Raw genomic sequence first — 21,410 nt, 5'->3', positions numbered from 1 at the left:
TATTAATAAGAAATAATGTCCAAATGCAACGGGACAAAACGCTGTTTTTAAAACTTCCATCTGTAAGTTATTATACACGTTAAATTCTCTGGCTCTGTATCATGTTTTACAGCATCATGATCCGCAGGTTCTGTGAATGACGCAATGAATGACAGTCAAGTTAGGGTTGATCTTATCACTCAGGAGTGTTCCTGTTCCTCTCTATCAGCTCATCACAGCTGCACCATCAGTAGCAAAGCCAACAAACTACGCACATAACATTTCTTCAGAGAGCAAGGCCCTGGTGCAAAGCTCAGTTTCACATACTGCAGAGAAACATAAATGCAAGCATTTATGCACACAGCACAATAACAGCATCTTCATTAAGCTGCTGGACACAGATTCGAGGTTTCATGGAGGAATAGTTTGTAACTTCGCTCCACCCGAGTCTCTCTTCTCAGGACCACACACACATTCTGTTACAGCAACGTGTAACAGAAGAGTTCACCCTTATAAACATTTATTCTAAATGCCACGTTTCAGAGAGAAAAACAGAAACCCTGCACGCATTATTCATGCCCTCATTTTTGATGAGCAAACTTGCTCTTAATAAAATGCAGGTGATTAAAAGAAATGAACAAGCTATGTCTGCTTGTTGGTACATTTGCCACGTTTAGATCTGGCCCAGTCTAAGACGGTCACGTTTGATCTGCAGATTGTGCATTGTTGGCTGTGTGAGTCCACCCTGGTTCAGATACAACAATACAAGTCTGATGGGAACAGACTTAATTAACTGCACTAATGCCCTTTCCTACTCAAAACTGAAAGCTGCCTTGTTGCCATTTCATCACTAACTTAATGCGCCAAAGTTTGAAGACAGCAACTGCCTGAGTGGTCCCCAGACTTGGTCCCCATCGTTGAAGTGATCCTTTCAAAGTTAACTGCAATAATTTTGGTCACACAGCGGTCTCCATTCATCGTTTTCTCTAGTGGGACTGTAGCCTTACCCAAAGTGTTAGAATTGCACAATTGCATGCATGAGCTATGTGACACATCTGTTGTATACCTGGATGAAGTGAGCTCTCTGCATGGCTGGGGTACAAGGACTAGAGCTGCTTCCGGAGCCCAGCCTCGAGTGCATCTGGCCAGGAAGACCAGCAGCTAAAAGCAATTTGGCTAAGTTTGATTCGTGGAAGTCCATCTAAAATATAAAACAAACCATTAAGTTTGTTTATGTCTGTTTTTAAAAAGACATAAACAAACGGACACAGTCGTCTAGTTAGGAGCTAATCTAAATGAGGTTAGAATGAAGGTTGGAATGAGTTTTGAATTTTATCATCGAGGTGTATGACATTTTGAAAGATGCCATTTCTGAGACTGTGAAAATGTTTCTAATGAGAAGTGACTAAAGAGACAAAAAACAGCCTGTGCAGGAAGAAGAAGGGCAAATTGAACCGATTCTGAAGTGTCGTGGTTGAAAAAAAAAGTCTTGATTTACTTCAAAGTTTATTTTCTTTAACAGTTTATACACTGAAATTGTCCACATAACTATCGGGGGGTCTGGTTTATGTAATAATGTGCCTTTAATCTCTCAACAAGCATGTAACAACATATGAAAATATAAAACCTCAAAGGCAACTTTTTATGCTGATCTTTGCACCATCTTTTCATTCTTGGACTCTAGAGTCGTCTTGTCAGATTCTTGGTTCAAAATAATCCTCATCTATCTTATACCGGCGTCTTTGTTTAACATATACAGCTTTCCCTTTAAGCCAACCCTATTTTAATAAAACTTTCCTGTGATTCGCTGCCCCTCACAAGCAAAACATTTAAAGAGGAGATGGCAGGCGAGATGTGTTTCTGAGAAGAGCATATTATGAATAGTCTCTTATTACATGGAACCAAAGGCTAAAATAAAGGAAATCTAAACAGAGCTGCCATGAAACTGTGCATTTAGACTAGTCTGAAGACTGAGCTGAGCTGCCCTAATGTTTAATATAAACTATTGTACAGTATAGCTTTGAAAAATAACGAAAAGCATATTATATTTGTGACACAGCTCTGCTTCCCTGACATTAAAGTCCTAAAGGCGGACTCTGTGAAGCCCTGACTGTGTTTCAACCTGTTCTCCTTTCAAGGCGCTCAGGCTTAAATATTTTCAACATGTTCAGAAATTTGTGGTTTGGAGAGTGTCTAATATAACATCAGGAGCAGAAACAAATGTTTTTCAATCACCACGATCATGTGACTGTCTCAACATATTTCTGTAAATAACACCAGTGGGTCATGTTCATGTTCCTTGTGTGGTTTAGCTTCGATGATATGAATAGAGGCCAGAAACCACATGCACCCTCAGCCTCCACCCCCCACAGACAGTCTTTCATCTGTCATCATGCATTTACATGAAAAGCAACAAAGCCAAAGCTGATTAAATCATCACAGCGTTGCAAAAATGAAATGTTTGCACTTTGACAACAAATAAAAAAAGTGCATGATATTCGCACCGGTGAGCAAGAAGAGAAAGTACAAAAAGACCAGGTAGGGTGTAGAAGAAATGAAGATGCTAGCAGGCTGAGGGGGGCAGGGTTTACCGCTGAGCTCTGACTGACTGGAGAGCGCCTGGGAGAGGCGGCGGCGGCAGCAGCAGCGTTCCCGCTATTAGCCGTTAGCTTGTGGGGTGATGCCACAGGCATTTCTCTTTTCCTCTGCTGCTCTTTCTCCCTGTGTCTGTGGTCGTGTTGCAGGGACAGGAGTTGGGTTTGGTCCTTGGGCAGGGTGCGGTGGGATCTCCTGCCCGCTGAGGGCTGCTGATGCTGGGCCAGGGGCTGGGACTTGGCTTGCGACTGAAGCCGAGACTGCGAATGCTGGGCCTTACGCTGAAGCAGCTGGTTTGGAGCCACTGCTCTCTATGTAGCAAACATGAAGAGCAGAAATACAAACTGACAAAGCCTGGAAGTGTCCTTCTTAAACGGCGTGTATACTGTGTTACAAAGTAACACCCAAACAGTTTACAAAGCTACTCACAAGATTCAAATGTAACACAATCACATGAACAAAGACAAACTGAAGCGTTTCCCACCATCTTTGCTCATTTAACTACTAGTAGTGTCAAAGTGATTTAAGTGGCAGATGCCCCATGAACATGAAAATGTGATTTTACTCAAATGTCAATTGTGGCGGGACAAATGGACTTCAGCTAAATGCACGTATAGTTTATGTGGAATAACCCTTTTTTTTGATAGAGTGGTTTTTTAAATGGCCTAATGGCTTAATATGCACACTTAAAATAAGTGTTTTAACTGTACAACGGTCACTTAAGTTGTCAATTTAAATGGTCATGCTTAGCAATCAATTGTAGTAGAAAAAACTAAAGACGTGGCTATTGGTTTTCTTTGCTAACAAAATTTTGTTTTAAGCTTTATTTTAGCAATCTAGTGCTGACATCCCATTTTATATGGCACCAAATTTGTCCTAACCAGTGCTACATGGTTTGGTCCACTCCAACTCATGTACAACTAACTCTGTACATCTGTATCAAATACAGTATATAACTATATGCCGACTATGAGGGTAACAAAGGTCATTTGTGTTAAATGTTAGCTGTGCATCCCCAATGAAAAGGACACTCCCAGGCTCAGCCCACAGATATAGCACAGAAATATAACACACACTGGCCTATTAAGCTAGTTTCAACAACACAAACTGGTAAAGCAACAAACAAGTGAAACATTCATTAAACAGCAAACACTGACAGGAATGAAGCTGTAAATAAATCAGCCAATGGTGTCGTCTGCACATCAGTGTTTAACTATAAATGTATTCATTTCTTAAACATATCCAACAGGAATTTTATATTGTCCGGAACATGAATTAAAATGATATTTTTTTTACAAAAACATGGATGAATTTATGTATCCTGGCAATATTTAAAGCAGATCAGCCTTCAGCACACAGTATCAGATCTGTTAAAACTGCACGCTCTGCTTTATGGTCTGATTTGGCCAGAGTCACATTAGTCACATGACAATAAATATGACATATTAAAGCATGAACTGTTGTAGTGGTTTATTAGAGAACAGAAACACGGGGAAAGTAAGTAGGTTAAAAAAAATCGCTTCAGGATTTGTGAGAACAATTTAACAACGACGTCCAGTCTGTGCTTAAGACAACAACTACAGCAGCTCAGGTATTTGCTGCCATCGAGCGAAAACGGCTTTAAATCACTTTAATGCAGTTTTCTTGAGAATGAGGAAACAACATGGAAGCCGCAGTCAGAATGCACAGCATAGTTTCCTAATCCTGTTTAACTAAACTGCGCCTGAACACAAGGCCTACACACAGAAACATTACAAACACACCGTCTGCTGTCCAACACTGTGAGACGGAGACAAAATAGAGAATCACTATCACTAATTTCAGATCTATATATAATCTCAAACCAGAGCTTGTTTTTCTTCCAGCTAAAACATAAACCTCAATCAAGATAAACATCTGAACAGAGAAAATAGAACCAAAACAGACAACAGAGGAAATCCATGTGTTCTGTTACAGTGATGGAAATGAGTAAAACTCAGACTGCCATACTCTGCTGCTGCCCTGTGCATATCGACATAATGGGAAAACCTTTGACTAATGTTCACCTGTAGTTTGAATGCTGAACATTTCCCAGTTTCAATCATAAGAACTGTCGCTATACAGAGATGTGGACGATGTGTCTTCTGCATGCAGTAATGCAGTTCTGCTCGTGTTGAGTGATGTAAACAACCAATCGATCTAAACTCTTCAAACGTCAAAATTGATCATTTGATTTTTTTACGACACAGCAGTGGTGAGTGTTCCCACCTCTGCTCTTTGTAACTTTACGCAATTTTGGGCATAATTTAGGAATCCATCTTCACAGTAGCGATTGACCTAAAAGTAAAGCTACCGGAAATGTACAACCCTACATCCAGTCTTAAAACAGGAAGTTAGCATTTTCTCGTGCACAGGGTCTGTATCAGGACAGTCAGCGCATGTGCAATACTGGGGTTTGTGCAATATAATTGTTGTGTTTCCGTTATCGAAATCTATATTGTCCTCTGTTGTCCACTCTTCTTGTCATTGTTTGTTCTAGTATAATGTGATCACTGTTTTTGTCCTTGTCACATGATCTGTAAATAGTGTCTCTGTATGTTTTTACTAACTTGTGTTTAACACCAACCTGCCAGAGGGTCTGCAGATGGAAATTAGCCCAAGGCTATAATCTGGCATATTTACATTTGTTAAAATGTTCATTAATATGTAATGCCCCTCTTTCTAAATAAAATAAAATAATAAATAAATAATCAGATTTCTTCACTCAGATGAACATTTGGGGCTCAAAACTGCAATTAACTTAACTTAGTAGCTGCCCACTTTAGTCACCTTAGTGCTTCTAGTCTCTTATACTCAGTTGACTGTCAGCTCTTCACTTCTCTCGTGTGCCCAGCTCAGCCTCCACCCTCCTGCAGCACAAAAGCAGCTTTCACCTGCCTGCTCTCACTCTGCCTCCACCACCAGTCTGCGTTTCTATCTGCCTGCCCACAAGCACAGTTTGTCCACTCTTGCCTCGCCAACCTAACCATCTCACCCACACCCGACTCCACGATCACTCGAAACGCAGTCTTTCCTGACTCAGTGTCATGGTAAGGTCTGATATTCTGTTTGTAGAGTCTAAAAAGTCACCGAACACCAAACCGGACTGAACTGTTGAAGAAGGAAAAATGATCGACTCAAACACACAATACATGTGTACTTCTCACATCAGAGAAGATCATGTATAATGTAATTATTCTGTCAGTCTGCCCCAGGGCAGCTGTGGCTACAACTGTAGCTTGCCTCCACCAGTGTGTGAATGTGTGTGTGAATGGGTGGATGACTGGGTGTGTAAAGCGCTTTGGGGTCCCTAGGGGGGACTAGTAAAAGCGCTATACAAATACAGGCCATTTACCATTTAACAGTCAGTGCAGGCGGTGGAGTACAAATTAAGAAGTCTAATCACACCACAAAATCATAACAATACAGAGATGTGCGTCTTTAGAACTAAAGAAGGAGATGAAGAGTATGAGCATTAGAAATATAACCATGTTTTGCAAATTTTTATGTTGAAACATCTACTGAGGTTAGATAGTATCATCCCAAGACAAGTTAAAAGAGAGCTGCTGGAAGTGAAAGAGATCCCATGCTGCGAGCAGAGGGATGGATGGAAGGAGGACCCAACTGAGGATGGGAGGCGTGCTGGGATCAGTGGAGAGAGAGATGGAGAGGAAAGCCTTTTAAAACAAAAAGATGCCAAGCTGTGATAAGGTTTGGCTTTAAACTGAGAACTGATGCTATCGGTACAGTAAAGTGTAAGTCAGTGATTTCTCAGGGACTTCTCTGAATTCCTGCAGTAGTCTCACACTGAAAATTACAAACCTCTAATCTCTGACTGAGAACTTTAAATAATAAACTTCACCAGAACAAACAGGTCTGTCACCCTCCGTAAACTTCACTTCAAACATGAAACGCAGACGATCAATTACCACCACCTGCTTCACCTCTGACTCTTCATCTGCCTTCACTCGCACATCTTTTCATCTTCCATCCACCCGAGAAACAAACAACAGCCAGCTGCTGTCTCTCTGTCTGCATTTCAGTCTTTGGGTTAAACCTTATTCTCTTGTCAGCAACACATTTTTTCTCACCTCACATGTCAGAAAATTTCTACTTAAGAAAGATTTAAACAAATACAAGTCTTTGAATAGTTTCAATTTTACAGTCAGGCTACAAGAAAAAAAAAAGCTGTAACTATAAGAAATAAGAGAAGTTAACAGTTTACACTGATGCTGTTCATGAAGTGTTAAAAATAAAAGAGAATCCAGGTTTATAACACATCTAACAACATGCAACACATTCATAAGAACATACAGAGATGGTGAAAGAAAGCAAGAGAAAAAGAGACACGAGGTGCAGTCTGGACACTCCCACGCTGTTTGCTTTCATCGACCACATGAAGGATCGGCTCACATTTGGAAGATTTCAAGAGAAAATTCACCTGCTGTCACTCGTATGTGAGTGACAGGTAAACAAGCAAATATATGAACAAATATGAAGTGAAGGATTGTTACCTGCTCCGCCACAGAGTCCAGAGGCCTCACTGACACATCGGCACTCCACTGTCTGCCTGCCTGATCCTGTTCAGGACACACACACACACACTTTAATTAAGATGTTCTGAGGTTTTGAGGAGGTGGGAACTAAAATATTCAGAGTGTGCAAGATGGCACGAAGCTTTTAGCCGCCACACTCAACTTTAAATATTTCATTATAACCTCATTTGAATTTCTCTGAAAAAAGAGAAAAAACTAAGTAGCACAAACTGAATTTTTTTTGCATTTACACTGCTTAATCAAATCTAATCTATGTAAATATTTTCAGTGATTGCACCATTGGCTTCAAATTGTGTTCACTGGGCTTTGATGTGAAGGGTCACACTCAACAGGGTTTAAGCTGAAACGGCAGCTTAACCTGATTACAAATCAAATGTCTGCAGGACAAACGTAAGCGCCCTCTGAGCAGTGATCCAAGGTGAAGCTCACCTCATCTGCGAGCAATCGATGGTGCCACTGTGAGGACGCGCAAGGACAAAACTGTTGCAGGGTGAGAACCGAGGCCTTGAGTCTACAAACTAATTACAGCTTTGTTAACAAGGAAGCACTAACACTTACACCTGAGACAGGAATCATGCTACACTGAACTCTACAGTGATACACGTGACAACAGGAAAACAAGAACAAAGCCACAGTGACATTACATATGAGTTTGTATTTAGATTGAAAGGATGTGTTAAAAGTCCTCCAAAGCAACTAAAACCACAAACACGAGGTTCAGTTCTGAGGTGAACCCTCAGAGACAGCTCGCAGCTGTCACTCAAACTGGTCACAACCACAGTCACGCACATTTTAAACCTTAATCTGATTTAAACTGGCAAGTTACTGGTAATTTGCACAATAAAATCCTCTCCTGTTCAACTGATAGAAAGATAATTTTAGTTTTAGGCACCAACACAGTTTTGTAGCAGCCTACAGACAAGCTTACTGCTGTAAAAGTGATAGAAGATAAAACTGCGTGTGCACCGAATCACTTTTATAACCAGCTTCAAGTGACCGACTCGATGTATTGTTCACATGTGTCATCTGGACCGTGTGGTTTATGACCTTCTGGTGGTATTAGATGAAAGTCACCAATCAATAGAAATAAAGGATATTGTGCTGATTTGTTCTACATTTCGCCAGAAAACCATTTTATACTCCGGTTTAAGCCATGAAAATTGTCTTTTTCAGAAATAAATAAATAAATAGTATTTAATGTGTGCCAGTCAGAACGATGATTTAAGATCCAGTCAAACACACTGGCCCAGTTTAGCTCAGTGTGTTGAGCAGGCGACCACGTGGCATACGCGTCCGGCCCACAGCCCTTTGCCGTATGCCTTCTCCTGTCTCTCTCTCCCTCTGCTTTCCTGTCATTTCTTCACTGTATCTGTCAATAAAGTTAAAAAAGGCCAAAAACAACTATGCCAAGTTTTTGTGACGATACAGGAGGATTCAAAGCATGACATCACGATTAAAGCAGAGCCATGCTGCAGCTGTAGCTCCTTTTAAGTGACCGTCACCACTAATCCAGTGAGAACTGGAACCCATCCTGACCAGTGCTGTAAGAAATGTCACACTGCAACTCTTTAAAGGGAAATCAGACCTTACTTGCTACAAATCATTTAGATTTGTAACAAGTAAGGTTGTGTAATGAGTATTCCCTTTCCAGTTGGAGAGGCGACCTCTACAGTCTGAAGCTGCTGACAGTGAACTGAACTACATCACGCAATACTTGCTAAATCAATCGATGTGTGCGATGATTGGGAGCAGCAGACGTGTTATTCATCTGACATAATACAAGATCACATCATGTGCTCACTGAACCTGTCGCATAATTAAACACACATACAGTGAAAGTTAATGAAGCATCAGATAGATCCATTACACATGCTGACCTTAATGACTTTGAGGTAATCTGTGTAATCAGACTAACACGTACAGATACCTCCCTCACACACACACACACACACACACACACACACACACACACACACACACACACACACACTAAAATAAGACAGATATTAATAGCATTTAAGTACAGCATCTTCAACAAGAAGAATCCCCAGTCACTAACCTGCTCTGCAGTGTTAATATAAACCTATTGAAACCCACTGGTGTATGGAATAGATTCATTAAGCATGTGTCAAAATTAATGAGTAAAAAATGAATTTCTAAAACAGTAAAAAGAGTGTCTTTGTGTCTTTGCTCAAAATGATTGAAACTGATACAGACAGTTCACCGTCTCAGCATACTTTGTTAAATGTGTGCATACAGACACACACATAGCTACAGTTACTTTGTAACACTGCCTCACAGAAAAGGTCATTCTCATGGTCTCAGGTTTCTGTGATGCAATAAACGGAGTTTTAATGAAGTAAAACATATTCATGTTGTAGCATGTGGGGGGGAAACAGTTTTGATGGGGAAAAAAACTTATTCAAACTCCAAATAATTCAGAAAACTTTCAGCGGTACAGTGAAATAGGAAAAATTGTCCAAATACAGACCTCCTCTTTTACTTTATTCTTAACCTGCACCAGTTAAGTCCTCAAAAACTGAGAAGACTACACCAGGTCCTTCATCACTCTGTTACATTGAAGGTGTGTTTTTATCACCCAAGTGACAAAGCCTGACAGGTGCACCCGCTATCAGTGCCGTGCACATCATCATCATCACAGCTTTATTTTCTGAAGCTTGAACCAAATGTAGATAGCACATGCGCGCACGCGCACACGCACACGCACACACACACACACACAGTGTTTCAGTCACCTGTCACAAAGTAACTCCTCTGACAGCTACTTCACAGACATTATATAACTTTGCTCAAACTATAATCTAAAGACATGAGATGTTTTAGGGATTAGCTGTTGGAGGTCAGAGCAGTTTTGGTACCCAGGTCAGACTCTCACTCCTATCACTCACATATACACGTTCAGCTGTTGTGTTGGCTTTTATGTCTCAAACACAGGGGTTATTAAGGACGTGCAGCAGTCAGCCTACTGGGAAGACATTTCAGCAAGAAGTAACTTATCACTATGCACGTCTTCACTTTTGTTCCATCCCGACAGTCCTCATCAGCGTCATTTCCATCTCAGTAGGCAGCTGTTTTTGGCAAAAAAGGCTCTGTTTAATGCACTGTAGACTACTTATCCAGCACCAGGCAGCAGACAAAGTTAGCAGCCAGGTGACGAACACAGCGGAGCATTAAGCAGCTATGGAGCCTGATCTTCCCCTCGGGAGCTTTTCTTAATTAATTAAACAACCGAGCACGTGAATATGAAAGAAACAAAGTGACAAAGTTGCTGCGTGTCTGCTTGATGCTTCTGATCATTTTTTTTAAAACTCATCTGAAACCCTGGGAAACCATCACAGGTGGAAAACTTGTCAGGTGAAGAAGGTGGTAAAGACATGAACATGTTACAGCTCATCCAACAGCTGTTTGGTCAGCTAAGAATCAGTGCTTACATCTGATGCTTTTAAACCAATCACTGTCCACCTTCACGCAGTTCAGCTTTTGTCCTCTCCTCAAGTGACATCATATTAACAAACCAAACAAGCTTTTTTGGAAAGCACCAAAAACAATGGTAACTGTTTAAGATAAATATATTAAGCAGTTTCATTAAGTTGTGGTTATCTACCATATTAGCTTTGCTAATATTATCTGCGCATAGAGAAAACTGAACCTTCTTGAGCTCAGGACGTGACAAAAAGGGCTCGCTTCAGGTAAAGTTGCAAATAAAGGTAACAGGTCTCCTGTAAGGTTATCATAACACTGCTGTAAAACGTAAGCTTTGGAAATTCACTACTACACCTACAGTGGACTCAGTATGCATGTATAAAAAGATCCTCCAACTGCTACCAAGTCAAAAGTTCATCTTCACCTGTCTCCTGTCGCTCCTCTTGTTTCCCTCATCCACTAAGATCCTGCTGTCGTGGAGCTCAGACTCCTCCCCAAGGAAGACCTCCTGCAGTTCTCCCCACTGAAAGGCACAGTCTGTCAGCTGTCGCCTCTGCTGCAGGCAACAACAAAGGGAACTGTTTTAATCAACCTAACAAATGTAAGTATTAAACAAACATTAAGGCTTTATGCTGACATTGTTCCCTGCAGTAAAACTACATAAAGTCACAACGGTCGGAGTTTAAAGACTCGATATGAGGAAGGTGAAAGAGGAAGTTAAGCACACACAATAAAATATTATATTTGCTCTTAACGTTTTATTATTAATGTGTCAATGCGGAGTGAATCCTATGGAAACCACTGTAAATAACAGCACTTACATCCTCTAACTTTTGCCGTTGCTCTTGCTGCTGCTGGATCCTCCTCTGTCTGTCAGCCAGGATCTGCTGCTTGTATCGCTCCTGTTCTTCCAGCTGCTGCCTGTGCTGCTGCAACGCCTGGATGTCAAATACAACGTGACCACAGTTAAAATGCAACTAAGAAAACCGATTCATGTTTGACTTCATCCACCGTTGAGCGGAGTGCTGTCTAACCCTGACACGATACTGAAAGCTAACTGCTAAATGTGAAATAGTTCAGTAAAATAACCTGCTGTTCATAATAAATGTATCACATGTAATTCTCTGCATCTTACTAAAATTTATATGCATGTAGACAAAACTGCACAGAACAAAACAAACTACCTGTTGTCCCCGCTGACCTCCACCACCTCCTCCGCGCCCTACGTCTCTGCCGCCTTCGTGATCTTCTGTCTGCAGTCGAAGAAACTCCCGCCTCAGCGTCCATTCGCCGGGAACATTGACTATGGAGCTGATGGAGAGGGACACGTGAGCGGCATTAAGTCAAGTGCGAGTGACGTGCTCGAGTTAACGTGAGGACGAAGGGAAAGTGGTCACAGCAACAAAAACACACACATTAATCTCACTCTAGGAGTGAGTGAGCTCTGTGCAGGGCACCATCTGCTATTTGACATCCAGGGACAGCAACATCTGTCTGTGGACTTATAATAAAACATAACCTGTAGTGATTCAGTAGCAATGATCACTTAAGACCTAATAACAATTAAAAAAATCATTTATATGTTTATATGGCAGATGCATGATGTGTGCTTGACAGCTTGTTGCTTAGCGTGATTATTACTTCACAAAGGATCATGTAGTAACTGAGTCCTGCTTTAATTTCTGGTGAATAATATTTTGCCTGGCGTGACAAAGCTTTACCTGGGTTCTCCTTCCTCTTCTGTGACCTCATCATCCTCTTCCTCACTGCCACTGTATTCATACTCTGGGCCCTCTGAGAGAGTAAAAAGGAGAGAGAAGAGAGAAAGCGAGGAGGAGTGGATACAGTAAAATGTTACTATGCAGCACCCAACATGGTGATATTTAAATACACGTACTCCTTTTCCCACATGGACACTGGTCCTGATACTTCACACTTTTTCAGAGTCAAACCCAAAATGATGCCGATGAAAAATAAGCTGAGACACAATCTCACCTTTAGGCAAACAGCTGATATCACAGAACATTTTGTCCTGTTTACAGAAGCGCACAGACGCACATCTGTATGAATATCTCCAGTTTAAGTCATCTGGCACATAATTTAATGGGTACTGAACCTCGTGAAACTTTTTCCTTCTCTTTGGTAATTGTAGGTGCTTAAATAAATTGCTGTAGTAATAATCTGCCCTTTTGTGCTGTGAGTGGTTACACCATTTCTCCTTTTTGCCTTGCAGCACCAATGCTCTCGTTCTCTTTTTCTACAGATTATTCTTTTTATTATTCCAGAATTGAAACTCCAAAATAAAACAGTTTCTTTTCTCTACTTCGAGCGAGTGCATTACTTTCACTTTTGCTTCTTCTTTGTCTTTCCTTTCACTGACATTTCAAATAACTTGATGCACAAACAGCCACTGTATGACGTCAGTCACCAGGCCTTCATGCATCTGGCCCCAGATGCAGAGAAAGTGAAGACTCTCTGACGAGTCGCACCATTCACACGCTGCACTGCACGCTCTACTGTAAATTGACGCGTTAGAAATGCGATGCGCTCACGGGTGGTGTCTTGGGTGAACGCTTCTGATGTGTCAGCACCGCGGTGGGAATTCTCATCTGTGTTTCTGGCTTTGTGAGCAAGCAGCTATTTCATTAAAATTTCCTCCATGCCCTACCCTCTTCCCCCTTCATCGTCTGCTGCCAGTAGCAATTTTGTCATTATCAAAGCCACACAAAAGTCTAGTGTGGGCAAAGTTATTCAGCAAAAAATGAAAGAGGCTTCTTTTATGGAAGCCTAAAGGAGCAGAGTTTTATGCTGTAGCAGATTTCAGGACAGCAGTGCTTCCCCATCTAAAAGGTGTCTCTCGTTTCCACACACACCTTTTATCAAGGGACACACGGCAACACAATGCATGCAAGCATGTGTTAGCACAGGTAGGAAATGTTTAAAAATGCTACTATCCCAGTGTCATTTTTAACCAGGACCGCCTTCATGAAGACTGCACTAAAATCAATCACTCTTCCAAGGGGGTACATGAAGATGGGTCCAGTCAGCTTCCTATAACAACATTTGGCCACCATATGGTGTGATAGGAGCTTGGGGTAAGTTGAACATCAACTTGACACACCATATGTTGCCATTAAGAAGCCAAAAAGGCAACGCAACACAGGTGGATTTGTTCGAAGCAGAAAAGAAGACTTTCGTTAACAAACAGGGCAAAAGCATATTTTATATGGTGGTGATGTCATGCTTGAAGGGCTCCAAAGGAGCTGAAAGACACGGGAAGGACTGGAGGGGACGGCCTAGTTTTTCCTGACTGAAAAGTGGGACTTTAATCATTTCTTTTTGGAGTGACTCATCTTCCAAAACACAGACATCTTTGTCCAAACTACACTCTTGGGTATGATGAATGACACATCCGTTTTTGCATCACATCCGGACGCACTGATTTTCTTTTTTTTTTTCCTTTCTTGCAGAACTTGCAAAGTTTTTTCTCTTCACAGTAACACTACCAACATTTCATTACTGCGGAGGGGCACAGGGGAACAGAAACACACACTAAATCACAAATATGGCCTTATACACACTGCATACACGCAGCGCATACAGCAGAAAGCCTACCAGTCATTAGAGTGTTGTTATAAGCCAACAGAAGATTAGAACCAGATGGTGATTCGTTTCCTCCTTACTTCCCCTCAGCGTCTCTCTCCCTCACTTTTGCAAATGAAGAAAAATAAAGCTAATAGACATTATGAGGATTACTTACACTGTCTGAATACTGACATGAGAACAAAGCAAAGAGAGTCATAAATATCTCCGTCCTGACTGTTTTTCTCACTGTCTGACTGCACATTTTGGCATCAGTGATTCAGCACATGCAGCTCATCCAGAGTAAGCGGAGGATAAATTACGTTCACACTATACGTCTCACAGCTTGCTTCCTCGTGTTACACATTCCTAATTTGTTGTTCTTTTGTCTGTTTCTATGCCTTTTGTTCCCTTCGTCCTCGCTTCGTTCGTCCATCTTTGTGAGCGAGACATTGTTATAAAAGAATGCAGCAGAAAAAGGAAAGCAAAGGTCAGCCCGAGACTTCCCTTCGGCCTGACCTAACATTCTCCCGCTGCTGCGCTCTCCTCGTCTGCCTCGCCGGCGCTGTTAGCATCAGAATATGTTTTCATAAGCTTTGACAAAATGAATGAAGATACAACAAAGCAGAATATATGCAAAAGTACCAAATGGCAACCAAATGAATCATTTCCATAAACAGCAGGCAAGAAATGAGGCAAAATGCTGTGTTTGTCTGAGCAGCCTGAGCGAAACAGCTGCTGCTGCCGTGAGAGCAGCTGGTCCACTCTCAGCTCAAGTGTGCGGCGTTATCCACCACGGCTGGGCTCAAAGCCAGAAGATACCGTCAATTTTTAAAACATGGTGATAAATTCAACCTGACATTTTACTTTGAAAAACCCCTGACACTTAGACACACCTGAAAGGATTTTCAGATTCTAACAGCGTAGTGCAGATATGACAGCCTTTGTTTTACGTGGAATTAAACTGTGAACCCTGTAGAGAAGTGGTGTCAAACCCAAGGCCCAGGGGACACAAGTGGTCCAGCAAAGACTCTGATCTGGCTCGCTGGATGACTTTGGAAAATGTGAAGCAGCCTATGAGCAGAAAAATAGCCGTAGCTTCTGTCACTGTAAACCACCCTGTATACAGACAGCAGGAAAACAGCCAATAGCTCGTTTATGGTTTAAATTTACTGCCTTTATTTGCCCTCACCTTTCTCTCGCTTCTTCCTGGTTCGGTCCAGATGATCTTTAAGCATGATGCGAACTTGTCTCTCGTTAGCCAGGTCTTTGATGAAGGCGTGTCTCAGTAGGACATCTGTGGTGGGTCGATGTAGATGGTTCTTGATCAGGCAACTATCAACGAACGACAAGAAACGCTTCGACCTGCAGACAAAATACAGACAAACGTGAAAGCATTACAAGCAGGTTTAACAACAGACACACTAACGTAACAAAGTATCACTTAACCTCCTCCACATTTCTGTGAATACACTAAATTCTCTAAACCGAATCACTAATTTAAAGACTCATTTTTTAAAATCCACTTTTTTTTTTTGCTATATCATGTTGTTGATGATATATTTTTTGTATCACATTTGATACATTCGGCGCTTTTGGCAACTTTTTGTTAGCAACAATGTTAATTTTAGACAAAAAACAAACAAGACTTTAAGGTTTTTTAGGCAAGTATTGATTATGTTGATGAGATGGAGGTCTCAGAAACTCATGTAGCAAATATGATAAAAATGCTTTTGTAGGGTTAAAACCAGCAACAAATTGTAGTTCCAACCATAAAACTCAACAAATCAGAAGAGAAGACAACATTAAATAAATATCTAATTCACTGAACTGCATAACACTCCACATAATTCTTAAATAAGTATTTCCACTCACCCACAGTATAAAAGCTAGAATCGCCTCTCCCAGCGCTACTCTACCGAGGAAAAGCAAATCCAAAATAACGAGTCCAACTTTTACGATGATATCTACCTACAGAAGCACTCTACAATCAGTGACATGCGCCGTGTGTAAAGTCATAGAAAACTGGGAAGGAAAATGTGGGGCTGCTTTATTTTTCTGCCTCAAGGGGGCCTGGAGCGAAATGGGAAAGCAGTTCACCCCAAATCACTGACGCCATTAAAAGCACCAATAGAAAGCATTTTTCAGATGACATTAATACTGAATGAAAGACAGCATGAGAGTTCCACCATGAGTTCAACAAGTGCCTATCAATTATCCACAGAAAATATGGAGAGAGAAAGGAAAGAGGCTGATAATCAAACCCTAAATAGGATTCAATCCAGAACACACACACCAGTGGGTTTTTAATCTGGATGACTGGACTTCTTTAAAAAAACAAAACAAAAAAAACTTTATTTATCTTGATATATCTAGACATGCCCATTACTTTCAACCTTTTCTTCTCAAGACGAGAGTGCTGGAAGATCTTTTATCAGATGCATGAAACCCACAACAAAGACCCCTCAGAGGCCCTGTTTTTAGAAGATAAATCCCAAACACTGCTGTTTGCATCCTGCTGCGTGTGTGTGTGTGTGTGTGTGTGTGTGTGTGTGTGTGTGTGTGTGTGTGTGTGAGGCTTACCATTTCTTTGACTTAAGTTTTGGTGGAGGGTTTCGAGGAATCAGAAACAGCGCTCTCATTGGATGCATGTCACACAGAGCTATGGAGGGCACAGGCCGAATAATAAAAATAAAATTAAATGAACAAATGAGAAGGGAAATACATACGATGTAGTGTAAAACACTTCAGCATATCAGTTAGTCATGTGCATGTGTGTAGATGCGTTTTTAACTTACGGGGGGCTCCTTCTGCCATCTCTAGGGCCGTGATGCCTAAAGACCAGAGGTCACTCTAAAAACAAGACAGGCGGGTTAAAGGTTATATTGTAGCTAATAACCTTGGATACCATTTTAAAATGACTGTATGTAATTAGTAAAAGCGGTGTAGTGCATCGAGGTCTGGGAATCACAGAAACAGTCTCCAGAGTTCACAGATCGTGGGTGTGAGATCTGATTAATATAAAATTTCTTCAAAAACAGTCTCAGGTTGTTTCTGCGAAATACGATAAAATGAATCAGTCACTCAGTAAACTCAAACTTTATCGTGAAGATTTTGGATGAGGTTTACATCATAAAAAAAAGAACACAGCAAAAAGATTTTGGACTGTGTTTGAAAGATGTTGTCACTCTGGTGAATTTCTTATATTTATGGAAGCTGTCTGTTGAATATACGTTTATGCAGACTTATTTCTGAGTGCTGCTATGAGACCGGGGCTGTTTCTCAGCCCACATCTGACAGGCAGGAGAAGCGAGCGCTAAACGACGTTACGTCACAGAAGTTGGCGTCGCTGGAATTAAATCATGGTCGACGCGATTTGCAAGCCATCTCACAGACAATGAACTTCTTGCGTGTGGTGATATGTGTTGAACTGGCTCAATATTGCGAATTGACACGTGTTGGTTAGTGACAGACATTACAGATGAAAACACAAGATAAAGTCTGACTAAGAATGATTTTTTCTGTGTTTCAGAACACTAATTAAAAGTGTCAGGCTGTCAGGACCAAACACAGCCATGGCAGACTAACATGGTTCAACAGTGTCAGCTGGAAAACATGAGGAAGGCAGCGAAGTAGCAATAACATCCAGAACCACGTGTTCCTCAGCAGCCAGTCAAACTGAAGGCGACGACTGGACTTTTTATCCCCTCAACAATGTTGAAGAAGAAACTGATCCTGGCTGTCAACACAACGTTGTTTCAGCTAACAGGACTAAAGCAAACCTGTGACCTCCAAGTGAGTTTTGCCTTACACAGCAACAAACAGCTTAAAGTGCTTTACTGACACTCTCACGTAAAAGGTAATAGAGTTGATGAAACATAAACTCACATCTAAAACTTCTAAACAAGAAGAAAAAATAATATTGCGCACTTTCAAAAATAACTAAAACAGACAACACACAGGAAACGTCTGCAGACTTGCTCTTCGTCACGCTGGTCAAATTTGTCAACTCAGGAGGGTTTTCATGGCTGCAGTGTCTACATAACAGGAAGCTTTGTGTTTATTTTGTATTACCTATTTTGAACTTCCTCAATCATAAATGGATAAATCCAAAAACATTTTAGTAACTAAGACTGAAACTAATAAAAACTAGAGTGAGACACTGCAATGAGTTCTGGAAACCAAGTGAAACTAAACTGAGCTCGAAGCAAAAGCAATAATAAGAGCAGATGTTTGAATCTTGGTTGTGTGTCTCACATGCGTGTGGCACAACAGATATGACTTGTGGTTGGTGACCCACACTCAGCATAATGCCTCAGCATTACAGTACAAAACAACCACAGTTACACAAATGCTGCTTTCCTTGCATCTGGATTTCATGAGCTGTGAGATGACTGAAACTGTAAAAGTGTAAAGTAGTTCATCTTTATCAGTCATTTCCATGTATGTGTGGTTGAATAACTTCAATATTAAAATATAGCCACTTCCACTTTGTCCACAGCATAGTCTGCACCATGTTAGATAACAAATAAACCACCTTAAGCAGCTGGGAACTGCCTTAATTCTCACTTAAAAAACAAAAATGAAACAAGGCTGTGTCTTTGAAATTAGGTACCCTGTAGTCATATGTAGCCTCAGGGTTCTCATCACAGGCAATGACCTCCGGGGCCATCCAATAAGGAGTACCGATGAAGGTGTTCCTCCGACCGATCGTCTTATCGAGCTGGGCTGACACGCCAAAGTCAACTGCAAAAAAAAAAAATAAATAAAATAAAAATAAAGGTTTCATGTGTGAAAAACAGCCACAACTGTTGCTACTTTCAGAAGCGTCTTTGTGGTTGTGAGATTTATGTGTTTGAATATGACTGTGTGATTGTTCTGTTGTTCTCCCAGGGGTTACGTCTGCTTGAGGAACCACAGCGCATGTGTCAGTATGTCATACCCAGTTTGACTTCGGCGTTCTCTGTGAGCAAAACATTTTGTCCCTTAATGTCTCGGTGAATCACATGGTGGGAGTGAAGATGGGAAAGGCCCTGGAAGACAAATATGAATACATATAAACACTCCCGTGCACACACGGTCAGATGACCGCCGCTATAAATACGAAGGGGCAAACGCTGCCCTCGGAGAGCATTTAGATCACGTGTCTGAAGGATTACTGAACGGAGAGCAGGATTTAGCTTTTAGCTTCAAGTCCATCAGTAGACATTCTTACTTTAGGCAGTTACTGAGTGGCCGAGTAACTCAAGCACAGTTTTAGTGTGTGTATTTGCATTCTCGCTTCTTCAAAGTGGGTTAAATAAACAGAGGAAGTAAGTCTTATTTCAGACAATGACTTCACCATGGTTTCTGTGTGTATTTGTGCGTGCGTGTGTTGTGATGTTAAAACAATGGGGAGACAGCATGGCTGACAGCAGTGGAGAAAACTCTGGCGACAGTCCAGAGCCCTTTGTCTCTCAAGTTTTTTTACAACTACAAAAACAAAAAACTAAAAAAATGAGCTCCGTTCCATTTTTGTTGCAGATAACGGCAACATCAAGGACACCGGGGGCTGATATAAGCTGATATGTTACTGTGTATGTCTCTGAGCCACAAACACCAGCACAGAAAGCGAAGCAAACATCCCGGAGCCTTTCTCAGGACCTCGTGATCTCTCATAATGATAACCATAACATTTTACAGAGATGTGCTTTAAACTGGCCTTTTAAGTATATAACTAAAAGAAGAAATCCCCCCCGAGTCACAGTGGGAAACATACGAGAGAATAAATCCCTGAACATGAGGAAGTATCAGTGTCAGTTTGGCTGCTCTTTGATGTTTTGGCAAAGAATCACTAAAAGCAGCCATCGTGTTTCTTTACAACACCAGACACTGAACCACGCTTACATCCACAAACAAGTTACTACCTGCGTTTTTTTAACCAACACTAAAACAGCACCGCAGGCAGAGAGAGGTCCCTGCTGAGTGTTTGTTTGTGTTATTAGATCACACAGAGTTAGCTGACGATGGAGGGTTTGACACAAACAGCATCGTCGCATTACCCAGAAAGCTCACATCTTCTATACTTATTTAAAATGGTCACTTATAAAGGTAAAAAAAACCTTTTACGCTGTGTGCTTGATCTTACCCTGAGCACCTCCCGGCAGATGTAAGCAATCCAGTCTTCTTTCAAACAGTTTCCTTTGGTTTTCTTCACCAAGTCTGTCACAGAGCCAGCGCCACAGTACTCCATCACTAACTATATGGGAAATAAATAGTAGAAACATGTGGTGTTTGACACAGGTAACCCAAAAGAACAGCAGTTGTTTAATAAAAACTAAGATAATCCACAGTTTGTGCTGAAGAACAAACAAATGTGACGAGTTTACAAACCCAGAGTTGGTGGTCCTGACCAGCAGGGCCTTTCTTAATGAAGGCACCGTAATAAGTAGCAATGTTTCTATGGTGGGAATAACTTTTTAACATGTTGATCTCCAGCTTTATCTCCTCTTCTTCCTCCTAAACACAAGAACAAAAACATAAGGAATCAAACAAGTGACAAAAATATTACTGCCATGTGTTAACTGGAATTTCATTATTAGTCATGGTCATGTGACTGTTAACAGGTGATTGAAAATGGCGCTGCCTGGTGTTTGTCTGAAGAGCAGGTGTTACGGCGCTGTGATGCTTCTGTGTTGGGTTCAAAAAGGTTTCAAAGCTTTTATAAAAGTGGCCCTTCTGCCTTGGACACGTGACCTGTTTATTTAAAGTTTTAAAATGTCGCTCCAAATGTAAAATCACAAACACATCCAGGCCTCTTGAATCTGTTTTATAACCCTTAGATGATCTCTCACCCAGCTACTGGACCTCAACTCAACTACTCCCATCCCACAACAAAACCACTGGGGTTGGTCGACTTTACGTGACAGAGGACAAAAAGAAAGCAGAGGAAACTGTGTGCGGCACTTTTTGTTTTCCTAGTATAAATCCTGGAAATGACTTGTGACTTCTCCAATTCACTGGACTGCTAAATCTACTCGGGATCTGGAAACGAGAGCAGAAGAAAAGAGGAGAGCTGGAGAAGCTGGCTGTGGTTGTTAATCAGGAAAGTGGAAACAACAGAGAGCTTCTCACAGTCGCTGCCCTCCCTTAAATCTTCACAGGAGGGGAGAAAAATGACAAGGCACAGTTTGAACTTTCACTTCCGTTTGAAACACACAGGCTTCTGCCTACGACGAGGTTGTGTGTGTGTGTGTG

The 21,410-nt window shown here is 41.3% G+C and overlaps 1 protein-coding gene across 4 annotated transcripts in view; it reads right to left on the bottom strand.

Annotated features, from left to right (window-relative positions):
* Positions 1 to 21,410, bottom strand: part of si:zfos-2326c3.2 (traf2 and NCK-interacting protein kinase) — a 57,641-nt gene that overhangs the window by 21,115 nt on the left and 15,116 nt on the right. Inside the window, exons 4-17 of one of the 4 annotated variants that reach the window (XM_014330041.2) lie at positions 20,547 to 20,672; positions 20,302 to 20,412; positions 19,117 to 19,207; positions 18,790 to 18,920; positions 16,973 to 17,027; positions 16,758 to 16,836; positions 15,367 to 15,539; positions 12,314 to 12,386; positions 11,777 to 11,903; positions 11,414 to 11,530; positions 11,017 to 11,148; positions 7,107 to 7,172; positions 2,571 to 2,885; positions 1,046 to 1,180 (exon numbers count right to left, since the gene is read on the bottom strand). In XM_014330041.2, coding sequence (XP_014185527.1) covers positions 1,046 to 1,180; positions 2,571 to 2,885; positions 7,107 to 7,172; positions 11,017 to 11,148; positions 11,414 to 11,530; positions 11,777 to 11,903; positions 12,314 to 12,386; positions 15,367 to 15,539; positions 16,758 to 16,836; positions 16,973 to 17,027; positions 18,790 to 18,920; positions 19,117 to 19,207; positions 20,302 to 20,412; positions 20,547 to 20,672 — 1,731 coding nt within the window. The remainder of the gene's footprint in view (positions 1 to 1,045; positions 1,181 to 2,570; positions 2,886 to 7,106; positions 7,173 to 11,016; positions 11,149 to 11,413; positions 11,531 to 11,776; positions 11,904 to 12,313; positions 12,387 to 15,366; positions 15,540 to 16,757; positions 16,837 to 16,972; positions 17,028 to 18,789; positions 18,921 to 19,116; positions 19,208 to 20,301; positions 20,413 to 20,546; positions 20,673 to 21,410) is intronic. The other 3 variants (XM_014330042.2, XM_014330044.2, XM_014330045.2) reach the window with 3 other exon arrangements.

This window comes from Haplochromis burtoni, unplaced genomic scaffold (assembly GCF_018398535.1).
Source record: "Haplochromis burtoni strain Fernald_Lab_line unplaced genomic scaffold, NCSU_Asbu1 Contig_684, whole genome shotgun sequence".
Taxonomy (NCBI): domain Eukaryota; kingdom Metazoa; phylum Chordata; class Actinopteri; order Cichliformes; family Cichlidae; genus Haplochromis; species Haplochromis burtoni.
Note: the sequence above shows the minus strand (reverse complement) of the source record. Positions and strands in the feature narration are given on the sequence as shown.